General features: G+C 39.3%; 1 protein-coding gene across 1 annotated transcript in view; it reads left to right on the top strand.

Moving 5' to 3' along the window:
• TARBP1 (TAR (HIV-1) RNA binding protein 1) overlaps window positions 1–25,708 on the top strand; it is a 63,191-nt gene that overhangs the window by 22,372 nt on the left and 15,111 nt on the right. Inside the window, exons 10-21 of the mRNA XM_029200854.1 lie at window positions 2,965–3,064; window positions 3,996–4,168; window positions 12,474–12,583; window positions 15,020–15,181; window positions 17,342–17,529; window positions 17,962–18,223; window positions 18,328–18,516; window positions 19,878–20,059; window positions 20,230–20,301; window positions 22,122–22,242; window positions 23,103–23,213; window positions 24,078–24,227. Coding sequence (XP_029056687.1) covers window positions 2,965–3,064; window positions 3,996–4,168; window positions 12,474–12,583; window positions 15,020–15,181; window positions 17,342–17,529; window positions 17,962–18,223; window positions 18,328–18,516; window positions 19,878–20,059; window positions 20,230–20,301; window positions 22,122–22,242; window positions 23,103–23,213; window positions 24,078–24,227 — 1,820 coding nt within the window. The remainder of the gene's footprint in view (window positions 1–2,964; window positions 3,065–3,995; window positions 4,169–12,473; window positions 12,584–15,019; window positions 15,182–17,341; window positions 17,530–17,961; window positions 18,224–18,327; window positions 18,517–19,877; window positions 20,060–20,229; window positions 20,302–22,121; window positions 22,243–23,102; window positions 23,214–24,077; window positions 24,228–25,708) is intronic.

Below are 25,708 nucleotides of genomic sequence, written 5' to 3'. Positions count from 1 at the left end.
ATAAGGATGGATATATGTTAGGTAGATATATATGTACCATACCATGTATGTGATATATAGCAAAACAAAGCAACAACAACTAAAACCACACAAAACCAGCATCATCAACAAGCAGAAATGTTGGAGAGCTTTCAGAGAAGGCTTTCTGAAATAGAGAAAGTGAGATATAGTTTGGAAGCAGCAGTAAAAGCTTGTCAAAACTTGGAAATGTTAAGATCAACCAAAAAGTGAAATATATTTGAAGAAATTTATACATAGAGAGTCCATCAGAAAGGATATTTTGAGTAAAGATTTTGTAGTTAAATGATGTGCCTACTTAAAACGTAACCAAGCTGAAGATATGTAATAATCCCAAAGTAGTATACTGCAGCTGTGTAACAAATTTTAGAAACAGCTTTATTGAGTATGATTGGCATACATTAAATTGCACATATTTAAACTATGCAGTGTAATGGGTTTGACCTCTGTGTATGCTCACGAAACCGTCAGGATAACAAGATAATGAACACATCCATCACCCCCCACCCCCGAAGTGTTTTCACACCTCTTTGTATTATAATCCCTGTCTCCCACTTCTACCTGTCCCTCTCCATCCCCAGACCAACCCTGGTATGCTTTCTGACACTATAGATTACTTTGCATCTTCTAGAATTACAATCCGTTTTTAGAATTCGTGGTAGCAAGATTTGAGTGATAATTTAGGGGTAAATTAAGGTGATTGAAGATAGCCAGTGACCTTTTGTTTCTTTAAGACCATTGTTGCTTACTTTCACTTTTCTAGCCTCAGAGAGATAAGGGTGGGAGAGTGTATAAAGGATTCTCTGCCAGTCGTTCTCCGAGAAGGATTTCCAGACAGGCAACATCAGCAGCACCTGGAAACATTTTAGAAATGTGAATTCTCAAACTCTATCCCACACCTGCTGAATCAGAAACTCTGAGTGTAGGGCTCACCCTCTGGGTTTTAACAAGCCCTCTGGGGGACTTCTAATACGTGCTGGGTTTGCGACCCACTGTTCTGTAGCCTGGATTTCCCTAGTGTGGTGGTAGAGGACTTGGCAGAAAACTCTGCAGGAGTGGCCTCCACTGGGTCAGGCACTCTAATGTTATCAGCCTGATCCTGTGGCTCTCCTTGAAATCAGAAATCATTAAAAATCCACTAAACTTCTGATTTGTAACCTTCCCTTTCAGTATCTGAAGTGAAAAATTGTTTAGGACTTCAAAAAGTGGCATTGTGATTGGAAACATTTCATTCTCAGATAGGATCCCCTACCTGATCCCTGCCTCCTACAAGGTCAAAAAGTATCTGATTATATGATTGCTAGAAATTATAGGCAACTGAATACTGAATTGGCATTTGATTTCATTTTAGTCTTCATTAATGAGTTTTTATATGTAAATGTGGGATATGAAGCTAATGTGAGTAAAAATGTTTCAGAGAACAAGTTTCAATAATTCACTTTTATAAACACCTATAAACTTAACCTATTTTGGAGAGCACCAACTTTTAGATTTTCTAAAAAATACAGATTTCTTACTGATAACTAAATGATATTTATAACATCTTAAAGAATAAAGTTTATCCTTTTGTTGCATTTTTAAACTAAGTTGCCCTCCAAACAAGTATGTTTTTAGTATTGTCTGTCTTCTGTACTATTCTAGCTAATTTGTATCAAAATATATTAAATTACTCCCCAAATTTATTAGAATATTTAAAAATATGTTTTAAGTATCTGGACCGCTGGGCTGGAAAACTAGATCCCTTAACCAAATTTTTCTTGGGAGTTGAGATGAAGAGTATTATCTTACAACAGAATGAAAATGAAATGTTCTATCTATGATTTATTTTATTTTAACTGGCTTTCAGTGATAGGAAAATAATTTTATCAGTTAACCAAGTTCTGTCTTCCAAAAGTTGTTCTAGGAACTCTGCATATATTATTTAATTTTTATAATAAACCCAAGGAAAGTCATAGGTTTATTTAGTTTGATTTCATAGAAGATGACCTAAGCTTTCAGAGAGAACATTCGTCTGTCCCAGACTCCCACAGCTAACAAACAGTAGGACTGGGGTTTGAACACAGGTCTAAGAAGCAAAGCCTTTGGTGTCTGTATCCAGTCCATCCCCTTTCTGGTTCCATTTCAGGGAACTCTCACCTCTCAACTGAGGTGCCAGAATTGCGTCTTAACCGGTCACCTTGCACCTACTCTTGCTTCCTCTAAAATCGCTTTTCCACATTGTACCTAGAGAATTCTTTTCAAAATACAAACTTGGATCTAACAAATGTCTCCTCCACTTCTTTATACACATTCACTTTGACCTTTAGTGTCTTCCTCTTGCCTTTGGGATGAAGACAGAAACCCGTTACATGCCTACGAAGTCCCTGGCCTCTCCTGCCTGGTCCTGTAACCTCATCTTTGGTGCTCCCCCCTATTGTTTACCTCAGCCCTTTCCCGGAATATGGTGTGCTCTCCCCTGCTGGAGGCCCCTGACGTGTACTTCCTTCCGCCTGGAAAGGTCATGTCTCCCTTCACCTACCTCATTCCTTCCCAGCTTTTTATACCCAGCTCAACTGTCTTTGCTTCAGAGTGACTTTGTCTCACTTCCCAGTATACACTCTACTTGCACCATTTAGAGCACTCGCTACAGTTATCATTTTACATTTCTCTGCATATTCTTTGATGAATGCTCTTTTCTTCTGCACTCTAAGTATCGTGAGGACAGGAACCGTTGTGTCTGCAGCACTGAGGCCAGTGCATGGCACGTAGTCGGCATGCAGAGATGTCTTTGTGTTCACAGTTAAGTATGTAACAGTGAGCCATGCTGTGGGGTGTTCTACTATATATCTTCTCAGCTGTATTTCTCTAATATGGATAAAACATAATCATTTAGCTGTGTTATTTTTGAAACATCATCTTGGAAGGATTTTGATAATGCTTTGCAAACCTTAACTATTGTTATTTAAGGAGGAGAAAACTGCTGTATGCCTGATTGGCTTGAAGCCAAGCTTGTTGCTGTGATGGTCTTGCTGGCCATAGATGTGGAAGGAATGAAGAGTCAATATAGGTAAGTGTTTCTAAACTTGAAAAGAAAACTTTCTTTTAAAAAGGCTAATCAGATTTATGGTACATATTCAGACTTTTCAGCGATTGGTATGGAATTGATCACAGTGTATTCAAGGAAGGAACTAGAACATTGGCAGTATGCTTTAAAAATGTTTAAAATTAACAATAAGTTCGTAGGATTAGAGGTTTAAACTAGAGAAGGTCAAAAAAAAAAAAACTGTATACACGAATCACAGGTCTTGTATAAGAATATTAGAAGAATGGGTTGTAAGGTCCTAGCATAAGATTAGGTAAAGACATTTACTGGATTTTACCCTTTTGTAAAATGTGTTATTTTTTTAAAAGGTAATAAAGATAAAACAATCTCATCTATATTTTGAGAAACGTGAGCAGACTGTCACCAGATTATAATTGTTGCAGTAAGCAGCTTCATTAGGTAGTGTAGCATTTGCATGATAATACAATTAATTTGATTAACATCAAATCTCTTTTCTAGACAAAGTTTTAGTGCGAAAGTTAGTGACAACAGTTTTTCACAAATCTTCAGTGCTTTATATATATTTTTGTTAACATGTCTCATTTCCTTGGCTGGCATGTATTTGTTTTGTTTTTTGGTTTTTTTGAAATACGGAAGCGAGGTCTCAGCATTTTAATTTGCCAGTAAATCGGATATAGGATTTCATTCGTACTGTGCCCAGAGTTGAGAACAGAGTTGTGTTGCTCCCTGTGCTTTCTTCTCCAGTGAATCGCTGAACTCACTGAAAAAGCACAAACAGAAAGGTCCATCCGAATAGGTTCTAGGTGTTTGGATCATCCCTAATAGTAATTCTGTCCAATGGAATCATTAGCTAACCAGTTCCACGACTGTAGCTGGAAAACAATTTCTTTATGCTTTTGAAATGCTTGATTTGGGCGTGTCTTTTAATGTCTAGTGAAAAGCGGAGGACACAGAATGTATTAAGGATATTCTTAGATCCTCTCCTGGATGCCCTTGTGAAGTTTGGTACAAATGCCTACATGCCCTTGCTGAAAACTGACAGATGCCTGCAGTTGCTGTTGAAGTTACTGCACACTTGCTTGTTGCAAGGTTCCGGTACCCAAGATGGTGAGGATCATTGGTTTCTGTTGGTGTTTTGCTGGATATATCGTTGGTACTCAGAATGAGAGGAAATTCCTGACCTTTTAACTTCGTGCATTCAACAGATATTTACTGAGTATCTCCTGTTGGTGCTGGGGATGCAGAGGCAGAGTAGCAGACTGCCCTCACCGAGCTGACATTTTAATGTTTACATTTGTTGCTCACTGTTGATTTTAGAATGTGATTGCATTTGCTTTTGCTTTTTTTTTTTTTTTCCCAATGGGCTCTCATTGATTTCCAGACTACTGAAAATGATCACTATTTCATACATGTTTTAAGCCAAGATCCATTTCTAATTGCCACTGTGCTGCTGGATGTTGCAGAAAGTAAAGCATGAGAATAGCAATAATTTTATAATTATGTGTTTTTAAATATGTTCATCCCTCAGCACCTCTAAGTAGAAAATACTTCATCCAGGAAGTACAGGGGTGGTAGATGGAAGCATTGAGCACTTTCTTCATTCCTTAAACTAAGATTTATATAAAACAGTAGTTGAAAACCCATGGACATCAGATATGAGAATATCGATGGGTAAGCCTTGATTCCCAATCTTTCTGACCAGTTTCATTTGGAATTTTAGAAATTTTCTATTTAGAAAAGAGTATTCTAGAGAAGCATTGGTATTAGGTTAAACCTGAGGATAATATGAAAGTTTAGGTTTTAATATAGGCTTGTGAAATATTAAAGCTTGTTTCCAAGTTCTGGTATTTTTGGTAATGGTAGCGGAACCGAATGCTGTACACGTAACAGTAACTTTTTATAAGACTTTTAACTCCTTTAAGGGCATAAATTTGGGTTCATTTGACATGTCTTGACTGTTGAAAGCACTAGACTCAGTGCCTTCAAGTGCAGGACTGGGTTACGGGTACCTTTTGGAAAATTGTGATATTTGATACACACAAGAACGTGTGATGGTTATATGTAATTATGATGCAAAATAATTGAATAAACACCCACGAACGCACCACCACGGCATTTGCTGCTAAGAAGGAATTTACCTGTGACTCCTCAATCCCTGCCTTTTGCCTCCTTATTTTGACTTTTATCTGTATCACTTCCATGCACTTAAAAAATGGTTTTACCACATACATCGATGCTCCTCAGCAATATATTGTCTCATTTTCCTGCTTTTGAGCTGTATAGAAATGTTACTTTACTGTAAGAAGCCTTCTGTAACTTCTTCACTTAGCAGGTTTCTAAGAATCATCCATGCGTGTCCTTTCTTACACTTGCGCATTTTCCCCGTTGTGTTACCTTCTGTTGTGTGATGACACCACAGTTATGCGTTCTTCTGTTGCTGGACACTGGATGGCATTTTGTCTACTACTGTTATGTACAGTGCTGCCTTGAACACTTGTCTACGTGTCTCTTCTAGGCCTGTGTCTCTCCAGGGCACATGCGTGCCCCTGGGGCCAAAGTGACCGGTTCTTAGAGTATGTGCATATTCAACTTTTAAGATAATGGAAAATTGTTTTTCTAAGCAGTTGTGTACACGTTTTATGCTCTCGTCTGCAGAATGTAAGTTCCCATTGATGCTCCTGCGTCTCTCATTATACTACAAGCAAGAGCCAAAGAAATCAGTGTGTAATTTTGATAGTACTTGACTTCCAGATAATTGGTAAACCATAATAAGCTTAATTAACTTTATGGTTTTTTAATTGAAGTATAGCTGTTCACACTGTTGTGTTAATTTCTGCTGTACAGTAAAGTGACTCAGTTATACATGTATTTACCTTTTGTTAATATTCTTTTCCATTATGGTTTATCACAGGATATTGAATATAGTTCCCTGTGCTATACAGTAGGACCTTGTTGTTTATCCATTCTATATATAATAGCTTACATCTGCTAATTTAGATCTATTTAACTAACTTTAAATAGATCTAAATCCTGAAAGGATTTCTTTGATGGGGGAAGAGGAAAAGAGTTTTTCCATTTTATAAATGAGTAAATAATCTAGGATTAACTACTAGTACAAGGGTCAATGAACACATAATGGTAAAGTCAGAAATATGGGCAGAAAATATACAGGGGAAAGATTCCAGAAAGTTCCAAAAAGCAAAACTTGAATTTGCCGTGCTCCAGCAACTATTTACGTTGTATTTACAGCTACTTATATAGTATATACAAGGATACTTGGCTAAGCCTGGGTCTGCTGCAGAAGGGAAGATGTGTAAAATTAAAACATACTCCTGGGAAATGCAAACACATTTTCACCTACTTACGAGCAATAATGGCTTATGTGGGAAAACCCATTTTACTTAAAACTCCCCCAAAGATGTCCTAAAATGTTCAAAATAAACTAAAGCCTAATTCATAACTTTGGTTAAATGGTCTTTGCTGCTTCTGTCAGCTTAAAGCTCTAAATAAATGATGTTCCAGTGGTCATTTTATTTTAATTCAGAATAACTGTACAATGTTTATTTTAATATTTGAGGAAACGTACTTACAGTTACATTGTAACTCTCCCTTTGTTGCTTTGGATTATATGGGTCAAAGTAACTGGCCTAATCACACTTCTTCTGTCCTAACTACTTGCTGAATGTGTCACAATATCTACATAAAATATATTGGGTTGGCCAAAATTTTCGTTCCGTTTTTGCCATACCATCTTATGGAAAAACCCAAATGAACTTTTGGCCAACCCAGTATATGTGGATATATATCCACATACAATATCCACTTGTAATCCTTGTTGCTGTCACTTTTTTCCTGAGTTGCTTTTGTTTTCTGGCCTTGATCTTTTGTGTCTCTTTGAACTTTTCTTCCTGAGGTAGCTTTTATTTTTTAAAAATTGTGGTGAAATATACATAACAAAATTTACACTTTAACCATTTTTTTTTTCTTTAACATCTTTACTGGACTATAATTGCTTTACGGTGTTGTGTTAGTTTCTGCTGTATAACAGAGTGAATCAGCTGTATGTATATCCCCATATTCCCTCCCTCTTGCTTCTTCCTCTGACCCTCCTTATCCCACCCCCTAGGTGGTAGCAAAGCAGTGAGCAGGTCTCTCTGTGCTATGCAGCTGCTTCCCACTAGCTATCTGTTTTACATTTGGTAGTGTATATATGTCAGTGTTACTCTCTCACTTTGTCCCAGCTTACCCTTCCCCCTCCCCGTGTCCTCAAGTCCATTCTCTACGTCTCCATCTTTATTCCTGTCTTGCCCCTAGGTTCATCAGGACCTTTTTTTCTTTTAGATTCCGTCTATATGTGTTAGCATACAGTATTTGTTTTTCTCTTTCTGACTTACTTCACTCTCTATGACAGACTCTAGGTCCATCCACCTCACTACAAATAACTCAGTTTCATTTCTTTTCATGGCTGAGTAATATTCCATCGTATATATGGGCCACATCTTCTTTATCCATTCATCCAATGATGGGCACTTAGGTTGTTTCCATCTCCGGGCTATTGTAAATAGAGCTGCAATGAACATTTTGGTACATGACTCTTTTTGAATTATGGTTTTCTCAGGGTATATGCCCAGTAGTGGGATTGCTGGGTCCTATGGTAGTTCTATTTTTAATTTTTAAGGAACCTGCATACTGTTCTCCATAGTGGCTGTATCAATTTACATTCCCACCGACAGTGCAGAGGGTTCCCTTTTCTCCATACCCTCTCCAGCATTTATTGTTTGTAGATTTTTTGATGATGACCATTCTGACCGGTGTGAGGTGATACCTCACTGTAGTTTTGATTTGCATTTCTCTAATGATTAGTGATGTTGAGCATCTTTTCATGTGTTTGTTGGCAATCTGTATATCTTCTTTGGAGAAATGTCTATTTAGTTCTTCTGCTTGTTTTTGGATTGGGTTGTTTGTTTTTTTTGATATTGAGCTGCATGAGTTGCTTGTATATTTTGGAGATTAATCCTCTGTCAGTTGCTTCATTTGAAAATATTTTCTCCCGTTCTGAGTGTTGTCTTTTCATCTTTTTTATGGTTTCCTTTGCTGTGCAAAAGCTTTGAAGTTTCCTTAGGTCCCATTTGTTTATTTTTGTTTTTATTTCTGTTCCTCTAGGAGGTGGGTCAAAAAGGATCTTGCTGTGATTTATGTCGTAGAGCATTCTGCCTATGTTTTCCTCTAAGAGTTTTATAGTGTCTGGCCTTCCATTTAGGTCTTTAATCCATTTTGAGTTTATTTTTGTGTATGGTGTTAGGGAGTGTTCTAATTTCATTCTTTTACATGTAGCTGTCCAGTTTTCCCAGCACCACTTATTGAAGAGGCTGTCTTTTCTCCATTGTATACTCTTGCCTCCTTTATCAAAGATAAGGTGACCATATGTGCGTGGGTGTATCTCTGGGCTTTCTATCCTGTTCCATTGATCTATCTTTCTGTTTTTGTGCCAGTACCATACTGTCTTGATTACTGTAGCTTTGTAGTATAGTCTGAAGTCTGGGATCCTGATTCCTCCAGCTCCGTTTTTCTTTCTCAAGATTGCTTTGGCTATTCAGGGTCTTTTGTGTTTCCATACAAATTGTGCAGTTTTTTTGTTCTAGTTCTGTGAAAAATTCCATTGGTGTTTTGATAGGGATTGCGTTGAATCTGTAGATTGCTTTGGATGATGTAGTCATTTTCACTATGTTGATTCTTCCAATCCAAGAACATGGTATATCTCTCCATCTGTTTGTGTCATCTTTAATTTTTTAATCAGTGTCTTATAGTTTTCTGCATACAGATCTTTTGTCTCCTTAGATAGGTTTATTCCTAGGTATTTTATTCTTTTTGTTGCAGTGGTAAGTGGGAGTGTCTGTACTAGACACGATTAAATTATACACTTTTAATGGGTGAATTGTAAGATATGTGATTTATAGCTCAATAATTTATTGACCATATTTATGTGGATCTGTTTCTGGATTCTTTTGGTCTGTATTTTTATCCCTTTGCCAATACTGTACTGTTTTGGTTACTGTAGATTTACAGTAAGTCTCTAAATAGGTATTGTGATTCTTTCAAATTTATTCTTCTTTGTCAAAAATATTTCTAGCTATTCTAGCTCCTTTGCCTTTCAATATAAACTTTATAATCAGCTTGTTTGCATTTACCAAAAAAAAAAAATCCTGCTGGAATTGATTGGAATTGCATTAAATCTACAGATCAGTTTTTTTAGAATTGCTTTCTTTATTATATTGAGGCTTTTAATTCATGAATATGGTACATCTCTTGATTTATTTAGGCTGTCTTTTATTTCTTTCATCAGAGTTTTTTAGCTCGCAGCATATAGATCCCGTGCAGGTTTTGTTAGATTTATATCTTTTGGAGGAAGATTATTGTAAATGATATATTTTAAAATGTTTTGGTTTTCAATTGTGCATTGCTGGTATACAGAAATGTGATTGATTTTTGTGTGTTGACCTGGTATCCTGTAACCTTGCTGAAGCACTTATTAGTTGTAGCAGTTTTTTTAATAGGTCCTTGGGATTTTTTGGTAGACAGTGATGTCATTTGTGAATGAGGACAGTTGTATTTGTAGAGTTGTGCATAGTGCTCCCTTATGCTTTAAATGCCTGCAGGATCTGGGGTCTGATGTAATTCCTTTGTAACTCCTGATAGTGGCAGTGCTCTCTCTCTGTCTCTCTAAGACTGGCTAGTGGTTTATCAATTTTATTGACCTTTTCAAAGAACCAACTTTTGGTTTCATTGAATTTTCTCTGTTGATTTTTCTCTTTTCAATTTCATTGATTTCTGGGTTTTTATGTTTACATCTTTGTGCTTACTTTTGGTTTATTTTGCCTTTTTATTGACATTTAGGTGGAAGCTTAGATCATGGATTTTAGATCTCTCTTCTTTTTTAAAATGACATTTAGATTTTCTTAAGTTTTGTTGTAACTGCATCCCACAAATTTTGGTATGTTGTATTTTCAGTTAAGAATATTTTTTTTTGGATACTTTCTTTTACCCGTGAATTATTTGCAAATGTATTTAGAGATTTTTCTATTGTCTTTCTGTTATTGCTTTTTTTTTTTTTTTTTTTTTTTTGGCGGTACGCAGGCCTCTCACTGTTGTGGCCTCTCCCGTTGTGGAGCACAGGCTCCAGACGTGCAGGCTCAGCGACCATGGCTCACGGGCCCAGCCGCTCCACGGCATGTGGGATCTTCCCGGACCGGGGCACGAACCCGCGTCCCCTGCATCGGCAGGTGGACTCTCAACCACTGCGCCACCAGGGAAGCCCTCTGTTCTGTTATTGCTTTTTAATTTAATTCTGTTCTAGTCAAAAGAGCATACTTTGTACAATTTCAACTTTTAAAAAATTGTTAAGGTTTATTTAATGATCTAGGTATGGCTTATTTTGGTGACTATTCCATGTACACTTGAAAAGAGTATGTGTTCTGCTGTCGTTGGGAGGAGTGTTCTATAAATGTCAGTTGTATTCAAGAGCTTCATGGTGTTTTTCAGTTTTGTATTCTTGCTGATTTTAGGACTGTTGAACCCAACTATAATTATGGACTTATCTCTTACTCTAGGGATTATGATGGACATACTTTTTACAGTCAGCTTAGAATTAATATTTTACCACTTAAAATTAACATAGAAATGTTACTACCTTATAGGTCCCTTAACCTCCTCTCCCCCATTTATTACAGATACCTTACATTTACTCTTGTTGAAAATCCTACTGGACAATATTGTGTTTTTTGCTGTCAACCATCAAACACATTTTAAAGACTCAAGAGAAGAGTCTGTTGTATTTACTAAGATATTTACAGTTTCTTTTGCTCTTTCATCCCTGACCTTCCATGTTTTCCTGTGGCATTGTATACCGTTTGTTCGAAAAATGTCTTTTAATATTTCTTTTGTAGCAAGTTTCTTGGCAATGAATTCTCATAGTTTCCCTTCATCTGAGAATGTCTTTATTTTGCCTTCTGAGTAGTATTTTTGTTGGATATAAAATTCTGCTTTGATAGGTCTTTTCTTTCAGCAATTTAAAAGTGTTGCATTTGCTTCTGGCCTCCATGGTTTCTCAGTAGAACTCTGTAGTCATTCACATTGTTTTTCCCCCAGGTAATAAGTTGTTTCTCTGTGCTTTCGAGATTGTTTCTTCGTTTTCGGTTGTCAGCAGTTTGGCTATACCGTGTCAGATTGCATATTTTATTGATTGGTTTTCAAGTTCACTGATTCTTTTCTCTTGCATCTCCTTTCTATTAATCCCATCCAGTGAGTTTTTAAATTTTCAGTTATTGTACTTTCAGTGATAAAAATCTCTGTTTGGTTTTTGTGTATATCTTCTCTTTCTTTCCTGAGACTTTCTGGTTTTCCATTTGTTTCAAGAGTGTGTGTTGATTGATTGTTGAAGCATTTTTTAATAGCTGCTTTAAAGTCTTGGTCAGGTTATTCTTAAATCACCATCATCTTGGTGTTTTCATTCGTAGATTCTTTTCCCATGTGAGATAGGGAATAGCTCACGCTTCATATACCCAGTTATTTTTTATTGTATCCTAGATATTTTGAATATTGTGTTGTGAGGCCCTGGATCTTGGTCAGATCCTGAGACAGTGTTGATATTTTTGTGTAGCAGACAGTTAGCCTGGCTTGGTTTAGGCCTCAATTCCTGATGTTCCGGCTTTTGTGGGTGCTGGTTCCACAGTTTTGTTTTCATGTCCTCTGCAATGCTATCTTGACCTGTGCCCCACGTGTTCCATCTGGTGGTCAGGCTGGGACCTGTCCAGTTGTCTGTTAGCTCCGTTCTGAAAGTCTTTGACGTGCTGAATAGTATCACATCCAGGCCTAGCAGTTCAGGGGTGAGCCCAGCACTTCATAAGCCACCTGCTGGGGCCATTTTCCTGAGCGCCTCCCTCTCTGGAATCTCCTAAGTACTCACCGTCCGGTTCTCTGAGATTCTCCTTTTTCATTCCCTGACCAGAAGGTGGGCGCCCAGTCTGCTGCCCACTTTCTTGACTGCTCCGCCATCTGGGTCCAGTCTGTGGGAGGACAGGCGCAAACTCACCGCTGTTCAGGGTTACTTCTTTCTGAATCCATCTGCTGCTTTTTGCCTTTCAGAGTCTTCAAATAGCTGTTTTGAATATTCCGTCCAGGTTTTGTAGCTGAATTCAGTGAGAGAGGGCAGTGTGTCTTTGTTGTATCTTATCCAGAACTAAAACGCCTAAATGATTTTTAAGATTAATTGTAGAGATCCCCATGGTATCAATGACTATTCTATTGTTAGAATTCATTTTTGGTAAGTGATTCATGTATATGCTTAACATAGGTGAGCTTTTACTAGACCGTCGGGTGTACTTTGTACCAAATAAACTTATTTCTCTCATTTTAGTTGCGCATACAGACGAGGTGTTTATTCTCCTTCAGAACTTTGTCATGTCTACCACAGAGAGCGTTTCGGAATTTATTCTCAGAAGACTTACTATGAAGGAATTAAGTAGGGTATGTATGTATTGGAGTAACTTTTCAGTCTTTTCATCAATATTTTGAGTGATTACTGACTGGCAGGCCCTGTATTAAGTTGAAAATTAACGTGATAGTTTCTCAAAAAGCGGCCTTTGGGAGCAGAAAAAGATATACGCTTTAGGGCTTCCCTGGTGGCGCAGTGGTTGAGAGTCAGCCTGCCGATGCAGGGGACGCGGGCTTGTGCCCTGGTCTGGGAGGACCAGGCTGGGCCCTGCGTGTCCGGAGCCTGTGCTCCGCAACGGGAGAGGCTGGGCGGTGAGAGGCCCGCGTACTGCAAAAAAAAAAAAAAAAAAAAAAAAGGGGGGGAAAGGGTAATGTGATTTTATCCTTCAGATGGAAAGATTTTTAAAAGTAAACTCATTATATAATAGTTTAAAATTATTTAGAAAAATGCACTCTTTAATACATTAGGTATTAGAATTCCCAATTAAGCACATTTGTTTGGTAGCTTATTAGAGTTTAATAAAAATCTCTTCCGCATTTTCCTTCCCCTCAGCAGCGTGATGGTCAGTATTTAACAACTGGCTCTTGGGGGAAAAGCCCTGATTTGTAGTGTTTATTAGTTCCTGTGGTTGATTTCAAGCTACCCGCACGGGGCCATGAATCAGGGAGAGATGAACCGTCCCCCTCGCTTCACAGAGGAAACAGCAGCCTCGGCCGGCGTCACCCCCGCTTCAGACTGCCCGGTGTCTGCCTCACCCGCCCCTGAATCCATCCTCCCTGCCTTCCCTCCCTTACAGGAGAGGAAGGTGGTCTGGACCTCATCCCCTCCCATTTGCTCAGCGACTTTACCCTGTTGATCAGCCTCTCTCTGTCTTGTATTTCTCACCTCTCCTTTCCTCCTGGATCCTTTCCGTGAGCGCTGAAACAGCTTTAAGGGTCCCTCATCTAACAAGAACCCGCTCAATTCCGCGTTCCTTCTGGTGCCCTGTTGCCTTCCCTTTGTGAGCTGGTCTGTAAACAGACCCCGCAGCTCCTGTGAGTAGAAGTGGCTCCTTTGTCCTGCACCTGGCGATGCTTTTCAGACCACGTTTCTCTCGACCCCCTCAGCCCCAGTGGACACTGTTGACGCCTCCGCCTTGAGACGCCGGCGTTTATGACATCCTCCTCCTGCTGTTTCCCCTCCCTCTGGCCGTTACTCCCACGAATGTCCATTCTCTGCTGCGTAGCCTTGGAAGTCAGAGTTTTTCAGGTTGGCCCGGGCCCCTCCTTTTCTCATTCTCTCCTGTCTAGGTGACCTCACCGGCATCCCCAGCTTTAGTTATGCCAGGGACCGTCACATTCCTTTCTACCTCAGACTGACCTTCTGAGGTGAACGCCCATTCAGCGAGTTGCTGTTTGACAACTCAGGTTGAATTTCCCCCACATACGCTATTTAAAACTGAACTCCTTATCGTTCCTGCAGGAGGTTATCCGCCTTCCCCCGCCCCAGGTTCCCTTCTCGGTGGATGTGCATGATCCAGCCTGTTTCTTCAAGCCTAAAACTTGGGAATCCTGGCAGCTTTATCCCTCACTCTCACCCGCTGTGTTCAGTCTTGGCACCAAGCCCTGGCGTTGTTTCCTTCTCTCTGCATTGTATCCTAGCGCTCGGCAAAGCGCCTGGCATCTAAGCATTGCTCGGTAAAAACTGATAAACTGAATGAATTCTGTGCTTCCTGTGTGCCACGGAAGCCTGAGGGTAGAGGAATTGGCACAGCGATAATAAGCAAGGCTACCACTCAGGGCCAGTTCCTTCAGAATGCTTTCTCTCTTAATTCTTTCAACAAAAACCCTGTGACGGAGAGATACTACCCTCCCCATTTTACGGGTAAGGAATCTGAGGCCCAAAGAGGTTAGGTCTCTTGCAGTAGGTCACAGCTGGTGATGATAGAGCTGGACCGAACCCAGTCTGCCTGTGTCTATGAGTCGAGAAGCCCTGCCTTTAATTCTGTCCCCTTCCCTGCCCCCCATCCAGCTTACTAGCTCTGATATGCTGGGTAAGTTGTTTAACCTCTCTGAACTTCGGAAAGTGGGACAGTGACCATTCCTTGTGAGAATGGAGTATTACAACTGCCTGAAGGAAAGGAAGTGGCAGTGGCAGTTGCTATACTTGTTATTGTGATTATTTATGATGTGTTAGCCTGGGATGCAAGAATTGGTAGAACATAGTTTCTGCCTTCCAGGGTCTCATAATCAAGGTGGGGAGCCAGCTGAGTAAGTCGTGCTGATTGCAGAGTCACCGTCTAAGCACAGAGGAGGATGTGCTTAGCTCTGCCTGGGGAGTTGATGGAAGGCTTCTTGGAAGAGATGACTTCTCTCATCAATGTCATCTTTCAGTACTTTTAGATAAACTAATTTATTTCCTGCCTAAACTCTCATAGCTTTGTGAAAATCATGAACCTTGCTTGTTAAGTGTTTTATTGTTTCTCTTAGGTTTCAGATCTGGAACGTTGCCATTTGTACCTGATGGTATTAACTGAACTTATAAATCTCCACTTGAAGGTTGGATGGAAAAGAGGCAACCCTATTTGGAGAGTTATTTCTCCTTTGAAAAACGCATCCATTCGGCATCTTCAAGAGATGGACCGTGGACAGGTAATCCTCTTTGCTTCAGGGCTTGTAATTATGTTGAGTAAGGCATACACAGAATACATATTTGACTATTGGACAATATTTTGATACATAAAAAGCATCTGCTGAAATTTAATTTTGAAAATAATATCCCTTGTTCATCATATTTGATGAAGATTGGGACTCTTGTCATAATATTAGGTACATAATGAAGGTGTGGTGACTGCAATCGTAAAATCATTTAGATACAGATAGTGGATTTTCACTAGGTCTTTTGCCTGAGTACCAGTAAGGGACATTTTAATGTGTCCAAATTCAGTCCAGTGTCCAGAGCCTCCATGCTTGGATTTCTACGTCATTTTCTAGCCCAGTTCACAGCGTCTCCCCTTCCTTTCCACAGAGCCCTCTATGCTGCAGTCACGCTAGGCCACCATAGGGAGCGTCACAGATCACAGCACATGCCATATCCTGCCTCATCTGGGCTTTCATTGTGTCTCGTCCTTCCACTGAGAACGCCCTCCCCTCAACATACACTTGTCAGTATCTGGTGCATCCTTTTCGTCCCAGCTCAAGTTACATTTTCTCTTAAATGAAATTTGATCAGTGTCTCATTCTTTTCTTCATTTACCTGTTGCTCTTTATGCCTCCATTTTTGTGTTTTTTTCCATCTTACTTGCTTTTGGAATAATTTATGTATATATGTCTTCTCCACTAGATTTCAGTACCTAGAGGCATTTCTGAAACATGATATAATAAGGCATAGTGGTTATGAGCACAGGCTTTGGAGTTAGACTTCCTGGTTCTGAATCCTGGCTTTATCTTTACTAGCTGTAAAGACCTTGGGGAACTTACTTAACCTCTCTGTGCTTCATTTACTGCACCTGCGAAATAAGGGTTATAAGGTTGATGTGAGGATTAAAGCAAGCTCATGCATGGTAAACCTTTAGAACAGTACCTGGCACATAGAGAGTCCTCAGTAAATGTTAGCTGTTTCCACTTAACACACACGGTAAGGGTTTTAAAAATTTGAGCTGAATCATAGTCTGGTCTGGGCTGCTAATTAAAAGAGCTACTTGATTGCTTTAATAATCTAATTTTTGAAGTAGTTTTCGAGAACTGTATTAAAAGAACATTATAAGGAGGACTGATTAATATTTCAGCACCCTGTCTACTGAATATTAATGAATTAGTGTTCCAGAAGGACATTGTGAGTTTTGAATGTAGACCAGAATTGTGAACCATACCACAGGGATTTTTAAAGATTGGCTTACTCTCTTTACTAATCCACTGAATTACTTTAAGGTTAAGAGGGAACGTATTGGCTCAAAAGTAGCCCTACATTTTATTTCCTGTATTGGCAGTGTGGCTAAGTAAAATTTACCTGCACAGATACTTGATTTTCTGTGGTGGTGGTGAGGGAAGATATGAAATAAGTAGTAGAAGGTTCCTTTCTGTAGAGATGTTACTGGTGGGCGGTATTTGGGAGAACTGCTTTGGTCTCTCAGGGAAGTATTTTCCCTATCTAGGTTCTTACCTGCACTCCTGGCTTCTTGGTTGAGATTATTGACTTTCTCTCTGTAAGAACAAAGCCAGGCTGTCTTGGTTTCCTCCTTTCTGCTCCTGCCTGTAGAGTTCCAAGTGCTTTACATGAAATAACCGATTTATTTAATCTTCGCAATAATCCCGTGAAGTAGATTCTATTACTGTCCCCGTCTTACGGATGAGTAAACCAAGGTGTAGTGTGTCCACAGTCAGCTGGTGGTAAGTGCAGAGCCAGGGTCCAGACCTAGGCCACGTGGTTCGAGTCCAGCTCTTAACTGCTGTGCTGTGTCACCCAAAGCAGCGTACAGCTGACTGAAGGAGTTGTTTATATATACGCCAGGAGTCTTTTTTTAAGTCTGCTTTAGCCAAACAGTTGAAATAAGACTCACCCATAGGAACTTTGTATCCAAGTTGTCTTTCAGTCTGAATTGCTGAATTTTTATTGCCACCTTGTTTGCCACCAGTCTGTACAGAAATGGTAAAGAGTGACGTATATTGGATTTCCTTTTATTTCCTCTGATACTCAGTAGCAGGCACAAAGAGGGGAAGGAGGGCATGAGATTCCCATAGACTGGGAGCTCAGGTCCTTATTGGTTAGGATTTGCTTATGTTCAATAAAAGATTGTCCCATTTGCTCCCCAGGAACCGACACTGGGTAGACAGATTCAGAGAGTCGTTAGTATGGCTGCCTTGGCCATGGTGTGTGAGGCCATTGACCAGAAGCCAGAGCTACAGCTGGACTCTCGGGATGCGGGAGCCACGGAAAGGTTCCTCTCCTCTCTCCAGCTCAATCGGACGCTGCAGAAGCCCCACACAGAGGAGGACAGCAGGTGTGTTCACCCCTTGGAGAGAAGCATATACGTGAAAGGCATCTTTTTTGCTCATGTTTAAAAATCCGTTTTTGTTTGAGTCATTGAGATAATTAGTGATTGCTCAACCTTACGTAAAGGGTCATGGAAGCTTCGAGATGAGGCTTCATTCAGGATGATAACATATTATCAAATTATTCATCCCTGTTACTGGAAGCCCATTAACTTTTCTGCATTTAGTTTTCAGCGAATCATTTGAAGCGAGTGCAAGCACCTCCTTTCAGCGTAGTTAGGAAATTGAGGTTTGTGGTGTTTCCTCGTTTATTGGTAGACAGGATATTTAATAATGACTGTTTAATTTCTCCCCTTGTAAGGGTAGTGTACTGCTACACGCAAAAGAAGTGGAGACAGACTCAAAGAAGGATGGGGTAGTGACTTTATTTTTTGTCTCAGTTTTTTTGAAGAGTCGTCATCTTCCCAAGGATGGGGGAAAATAGTTGCACAATATATCCACGATCAGTGGGTCTGCCTCTCTTTCTTGTTGAAAAAATATCACACCCTTATACCAGCCTCAGAGGATGAAATTCTGGAACCCATTCTGCCTGCTGTTCAAATGCCAATAAGGACTTTGCAGTCCGCCCTAGAAGCCCTCACAATTCTTCCTTCTGATCAAGTTTTACCTGTGTTCCACTGCATGAAAATTTTGGTTCCCAAGGTAAGATACAGTGAGACCTGAATTAAAGAATAACCATAAGAACAGACCATCAGTTTCTGAAATTGTGATAATTATGTATTTCTTTTTTTTTTTTTCCCTACCAGCTTCTGACCTCCTCTGAATCTCTCTGCATAGTGTCTTTTGACATGGCTTGGAAAATCATAGCTTCTTTAAGCAACACTCAGCTGATATTCTGGTCTAACTTAAAAGCTTTTGTTCAGTTTGTTTTTGATCCCAAAGTTCTTACCATTGCTGCAAAAATCAAGGGCCAGGCATATTTCAAAATCAAAGAGGTAACTTTTTTTAAAATTGGGATTCAAAAACATGTAACATAAGATGTGGCATCTTAACCATGTTTAAGTGTACTGTTCATAGTGTTAACTATATTTACGTAATTGTGAAAGACCCCCAGAACTTTTTCATCTTGTGGAACTGAAGCCCTGTCCCCATTAAGCATCTCCCCTTTCCCCACCCCGCCTTCCAGCCCCTGGCAAGCACCGTTCTAACTTTATTTCTGTGGATCTGATGATTTTAGAAAAAAGAGGGAACTTTTTGTTTTCATTTGTGTGACCTGTAGCACATGAAGAGAGTTATATTTGTAATTACATATTAGATTTGTTGTTATTTATTTATTCAGTCAGTAAGTATTTTGAACCTTCTTCAGTGTCATGAGTAAGAACAAAATCTGCTAGATGTAAAGAAGTAGGTGCACAGCGGTAGCCCATGAACCACATCTGCCTTACAAACGTATTTGGTTCATATGATCAAATTAAAATCTTTTGAATTAGTTGCCAGCTTTTAAGGCTTGGGAACTTTGCATGAAAATCTGTATTTCCTCTTCTCTTGGAAAATTGTATGATCTGGCAACGCTGGTCATTCCTACATGAGAGCAGTGTCCCGGTGGTCACTGGTCCCTGGCCCTTCCAGGTGGGGCACACCCTTTCTGTTGCTCCACTCCAGACCGTGGCTTGATTTCTCCTGGACCCTGAGGGCAAACGTCACGTGCCATTTGTCAGTGTATCTGTGCGGTTGCTTTTCTTGTTCAAGGAAATATTTCTCTGAATATAACCTATCCAGAGGTCTTTCTGGTTTCTGGAGGCATTTGTGTTTACAGTCACTGATACGTAGTAGGGAACATAAGGTGATGGAATTACATCATGCCTCAGACTCACATACACTCCTTATCCAAAGGGGAAGATGGAAAATAAATCCATTTATTACCCTGCTGCCTCTGCGTCCTTTCCTGACCCACGGTACACACTTAGAGAGGGGGGCCTCTTTTGTTTTGAGGAAAGGGAGGCCCCTGGCAAGTGCAAAGAAAACTGAAAATGTCAAAGGTGAGGCGTTTTTTCTCCCTTTCATTCCCTATCACTTTGGGCAGTTGTTCCTCTGGGATAGTTCTGGGTGAATATCAGTATCAGTAAAATTTTATTTATTTTTAGTATTAAGAAATGAAAAATTAGCATTCTGTGATTGGTTAGCATCGTGCAAACAGTGAAGAGTTTTTAATTTTTTAGACTCTATTTATGGTTATGTTGAAACTGTCATTTGAAGGCATTCAAGTAACAGTTTTTAGCAACATGAATTTTTTTTTCTCTTTTTTGAAAAAACTTAATTGGTCAAAGGATAAAGTAACTATTGTATTTCATTCCAGATTATGTACAGGATAATTGAAATGTCTGCTATAAAAACTGGAGTCTTCAATATATTGATAAGTTATTGCTGCAAATCTTGGATCGTTTCTGCTTCAAATGTGTCTTTATCTACTGCTAAAAATTACAGCGAACTTGTCCTTGAGGCGTGTATATTTGGAACAGTGTTTCGGCGTGATCAGAGGTAAAAGATGCCATTATTTCAGCCTCACGTAACTTATATTAAGTGTCTATCTGGGTAGAATTGTGTCTTTAGGCTTTCAGTTAGAAGAATACTGATTAATTTTTAATTTGGGACTTTAATTTTTTTCTTCTAAAACTTGTTGTTCTTTGTCACATGTGTTTTATGGAAAGACTTATTCAGGATGTACAGACCTTCATAGAAAATCTTGGGCATGAGTGTGCAGCGAACACGGTTATTGAAAAGTAAGTATGGTGGGTCCTCCATATCTTGATATAAATGCGGCATTCAAAACATAACATCATATGAGAAACATTCTGTGTAAGATATCGCTTGAGCCTTCCAAATTGTGTTAGAAATTATATTGCCTTGCTCATATATTTTCTTCAGATCTGTCACTATTTACTGAAATATGATAAACTTTAAAAAAAATTTAGTGTGGGGCTTCCCTGGCGGCGCAGTGGTTGAGAGTCCGCCTGCCGATGCAGGGGACACGGGTTCGTGCCCCGGTCTGGGAAGATCCCACATGCCGCGGAGCGGCTGGGCCCGTGCGCCGTGGCCGCTGAGCCTGCGCGTCCGGAGCCTGTGCTCCGCAACGGGAGAGGCCACAGCAGTGAGAGGCCCGCGTACCGCAAAAAAAAAAAAAAAAAATTTAGTGCCACGTCCAGCATAAATAAGGAAATAACTGTGGAGAATATGCAATTCCTATCCCTCTTCTTTATTTGGGTGGAGGGGTGATCATCAGTGCACACAGTTTATTTTTTTTTTTGGCTAAAATCCACTATTTAACAAGTCACTATGCTCACGCAAAAATAAAATCACTGTTGGAATAGGCCCTAAAGTTTTGATGTCTGGGATAAGCCTATCCTTATCTAACCGCTGAAATAATGTTTTTGGAGCTTTTTTAAAAGTTTTTATTTTCTCACGTAATTTTCAAAACTTTGTGCATAGGTGTTTATGAAGAAGATAATAAATTGTGTTGTCATGATTCACTTTGATTTTAGAGTTTAGGACGACAAATGACAATTGTGTACAGTTACCACAAAGTTTATTATTCTAAGAGTCATAGCTATGTTTTAAATCTGCCACTCTTCATTAAATATATACATGTTTCATTGTTAATTATTTTAATTAACTTTTTTGTTTTCTTGGCTGGTTAGAGTATAACAATAAGTGAAATTTATTTAGTTGACGTTTCCAGAATACTTTGATTTCTACTAGACAGATATTGTTAAATTAAAATGACATTTATTCACATTATAGTCATTTGAATGAACCTGGAAATAATTAACAATTCAGTGAATTTATTTTCCCCATCTGGAGCACACACAGTGAGTGCTCTCTGAGTTTGCCCTTCGCTTAGGCACGTGCACTTAGAGTGCACAGTGACGACAGCATCGAGGTGTTGATGTGTGTTCTTGCCCCTGAGCAGGAGGCGTCTGTGGTCCTCTTCCAGGAACAGTGTCATGAGCTGTGATCTGTTTTGTCCCCAGATAAGGTATTATTGACCCAGTATCAGTAGTGTGTGCCTTGTTTTTCCAGAAGTCTGGGTGAATTCGTGCTCATTCAGACTTTGTGTACAGGATCTCCTGTTGATGTATTTGTTACCGTCCACTGTCTATCCTGATTTAAAATGCATTGTCAGGGGAGGGGGAAGGGTGAGCTGTGACAAAGCGAGAGAGTGGCATAGACACGTATACACTACCAAACGTAAAATAGATAGCTAGTGGGAAGCAGCCGCATAGCACAGGGAGATCAGCTGGGTGCTTTGTGACCACCTAGAGGGGTGGGGTAGGGAGGGAGACGCAAGAGGGAGGAGATGTGGGAACGTATGTATATGTATAACTGATTCACTTTGTTATAAAGCAGAAACTAACACACCACTGTAAAGCAATTATACTCCAATAAAGATGTAAAACATAATAATAAAATGCATTGTCATTAAATATGAAGCTACTTAATTTTAGAAAACTTTTGGAAGGTTTTGATATTTTGAAATTAATATCTAATGTATTTTTTAATTTTGAAAATGTATTAACATAATCTATCATTTTATATTTTTTAGTACTAAAAGAGAGGACCATTATGTGAGAATTTGTGCTGTCAAATTCCTGTGTTTATTAGATGGCTCAAATATGTCTCATAAGTTGTTTATGGAAGATCTTGCAGTCAAGCTATTAGAAAAAGTAAATATGCTTTATTTTACCTTAAAGTATCTTAACTTAGCAGTTCAAGCAGTAGCAGTGACGTACCAGAAGTAAACCTGCCAGTTGGCTGAATTTAGGCAGCACAGACGATTAAAGCCGGGGAGAGCGCTGCTAACGTAGGACTCTGTGCTGCTGTTGCCTTGTGTCTGGTGATGGCACTGTCCACTTACTGAGGTGCCCCTGTCTTAGTGGGGTTTATATCAAATTGCAGATCCCATTATTCCAAACTTACACAGTCAAGGGGCATTGTATTCCCTTGCTAATATATATTCTTCAGATCTGTCACTATTTACTAAAATACGATAAACTTAAAAAAATTTTTAGTGCCAAGTCCACCCCTGTGACCCCATGTCTCCCCCTTAACTGGGCACAAGGAAGGAGAAGTATATTTTCAGGTACTTTTTTTACTACGTAAATTTGTATGGTTCCTTTTCTAATTTTAAAAGCAGATAAGTTTAGACTTCCTGGTGGTCCAGTGGTTAAGACTCCACGCTTCCAATGCAGGGGGCATGGGTTCGATCCCTGGTCAGGGAACTAAGATCCCACATGCTGCGCGGCGTGGCCCAGAAATAAAAATAAATTAATTAATTAAATAAGAATAATAAAACTTTAAAAAAAAAAAGATAAGTTAAAGAACGAAATTCATTGTTTTGAAAGGAAACTTGGGAAAAGTATCATAAGAAAGTGTCTTTCTTATCCTTCTGCCTTTCAGAGTATAACAGGCTCCTATGCCCAGTTTATACTTTTTAAACTTGAAGTTGTCACTGATTTTATTTTCATTAATCACGAATTCAGTGGGTAATTTAATATTGGTTCCACCCTCTCCCCCGCCCCCCAAGGATGAATTGGTGTCCAAGTCAAGAACTCGATACTATGTGAATTCTCAACAACATAGAGTGAAAAACCGAATATGGCAGACTCTGCTTGTACTTTTCCCCAGATTCGATCAGGTATAACATTTATTACATTCGTACCTTAAAGCATAATGTTTTCATATGAATAAACTATGTAGTAGAAATTGTCATGTGCTACTTTAAAATTGAGAAAGTCGTCTGCTTAAAATTTATACTTTAGTTCTTAAAATTGAAGTTTATTCAGAAGTTTTTTTAATAGAATACTAAGGCAATTAGGTGTTGTAGAAATAAATTGGAAACTGATTTACATGGCCCCATTTAATATATTTTTCCCCTCAGTATTTTATTGTAATATTTCAACTGTTTAAAGACTCATATGCCACGATAAAACTTTAAGCTGTTTTTTTAATAGTGACTATTTCTTAATTAAAATTAGTAACCATTTTCAAAGTTGATAAGGAATAGATTTTAATTTTTCCCACCACAGAAGAGAAATCACTACGTGACATGATAGAGACTAGTGCTGCTAAGGTGGTAGTCATAATGCGACATATAAATGTATCATCACAAAGTGAGAGAGTGGCACGGACATATATACACTATCAAACGTAAAATAGATAGCTAGTGGGAAGCAGCCGCATAGCACAGGGAGATCAGCTCCGTGCTTTGTGGCCACCTAGAGGGGTGGGATAGGGAGGGTCGGAGGGAGGGAGACGCAAGAGGGAAGAGGTATGGGAACATATGTATACGTATAGCTGATTCACTTTGTTATAAAGCAGAAACTAACACACCACTGTAAAGCAATTATACTCCAATAAACATGTTTAAAAAAAAAATGTCTCATCACATCAACATGTTGTACACCTAAACTTACACATTATGTCAGTGATATCTCAATAAAAATAATTTTTTAAAATTAATAACCATAACAGTTTAATTTGTGTGCTTTATTTTTCTCAGAATTTCTTGAATAGAATTATTGACAAGATTTTCCAGGCTGGTTTCATCAATAATCAAGCATCCATAAAATATTTTATAGAATGGATTATTATACTGATTCTTCATAAATTCCCTCAGTTTCTTCCGAAGTTCTGGGACTGTTTTTCTTACGTAAGTAAAGGAGATTTTTCATAATTTTTTTCTAATGAGGAAAAGATCTTAGCTATGCTGGGAGATTGTTTCACTTTAATAGTTTTCTGGCTGTCAGTTGCCCTGCCCCTAATGTACTGATATCCTAAATTGTGTTTTGCAGGATTTGAATTAATTTAGACAGAGACAGAAAGCCCTTGCGTTTATCTTGAGTATAGCATAATTTTTATTTGAGAGTTCTTCTATTCCAACAAAACAAAGAGGGAAAAGATTTCTGTTGTTAAGGAGTAAGGGGAATAGGTGCTTTCTATATTTTCATTTACCAAGCAAAGTCTTTGTTTGATCTTAGAGATAAGAATGCTGAGGAATTGGGGACTTCCCTGGTAGCCCAGTGGTTAAGACTCCGTGCTTCCAATGCAGGGGCGCAGGTTCGATCCCTGGTTGGGGAACGAAGATCCCACATGCTGCAGGGTGCAGCCAAAAAGTAAAAAAAAAACAAAAACAAAAAAAAAAGAATGATGAGGAATTAAATGCATTCCTTACATTTTAAAGAATTTCTTAGTAGGGAAATTTCAAATATAACCAAAGCAGAGAGAGTAGAAGGGAGCCCCTACCACCCAGCCAAAAGCAAGTGTCAGTTCGTTTCCATTCTTACCTCCTCTGTACCCTCACGCACACCTCTGACACCTCATCCCCAACATTCTTAAATCTTGAAAATCATTTGTAAGGCATCGATACTAAGATTAGTGATAGAGTTTGCAGTTGCGGGCTTCCTGACAAATAGCAAGTTGTTTCTAAACATCAGTTCTAAATACTTGCCTCAAGTATTTTCTGCTGGTTCCCAAGTTCACCCTTCCCTTTCTGGGTAAATGACCTTGCCTTCTGTGTGTGAAAAGCATCTCTTTCTGTTTCTTCCTTTCTGTTTCAGGGGGAGAAACTGTTGTTCTCTCTTGCTCATCTGTAGCTGTGTCCTTTTGTGCCCTGAGCTCTTCACTCTTATTCTGTTGACTTGTGCTCCCTCCTGCCATCGTCCTAGTGTCTTCTTTTCCTTCTATTAAACTTCGAGAGTATCTTTGCCTTTCTCTCTTGCTCTTCTTAAACCACTGGGCTCTGCCGTATCTTCAGAAGTCGCACGCTGAGGGCTTCATGTGCAGCTACAAACAGCCTTGTCTTTTCTTCCTCTTCCTTACTGCCGCGCAGCCTTTCTCGTTGACTGTTGCTTTTTTTCTCCAGCTGACTGTACACTGTGGTGGTCCCTTCTCCAGTCCCTTGTCCTTCTCTTTCTATACTCCCTGTCTCTGCTGGTTCGCTGCATCCCAGCCACCTCCTAGGCCCTCTAACATAATCACTTCAGACTTCATCCTGTGTAACACGAAATTGATGAGCATGTCTTTGCCTGAAATTCCCCCCCCCCCACACACACACCGCGGTCCTTCACACACACACACACACACTCACACACACACTCCTTCCTTCACTGTCCCAGGCTCCTCTCCTGAAAC

Source organism: Monodon monoceros, unplaced genomic scaffold (assembly GCF_005190385.1).
Source record: "Monodon monoceros isolate NGI ecotype Baffin Bay Population unplaced genomic scaffold, NGI_Narwhal_1 Super_Scaffold_4, whole genome shotgun sequence".
Lineage (NCBI taxonomy): Eukaryota > Metazoa > Chordata > Mammalia > Artiodactyla > Monodontidae > Monodon > Monodon monoceros.
The sequence above is the reverse complement of the archived record's forward strand: the minus strand, read 5'-3'. Positions and strand labels throughout refer to the sequence as shown.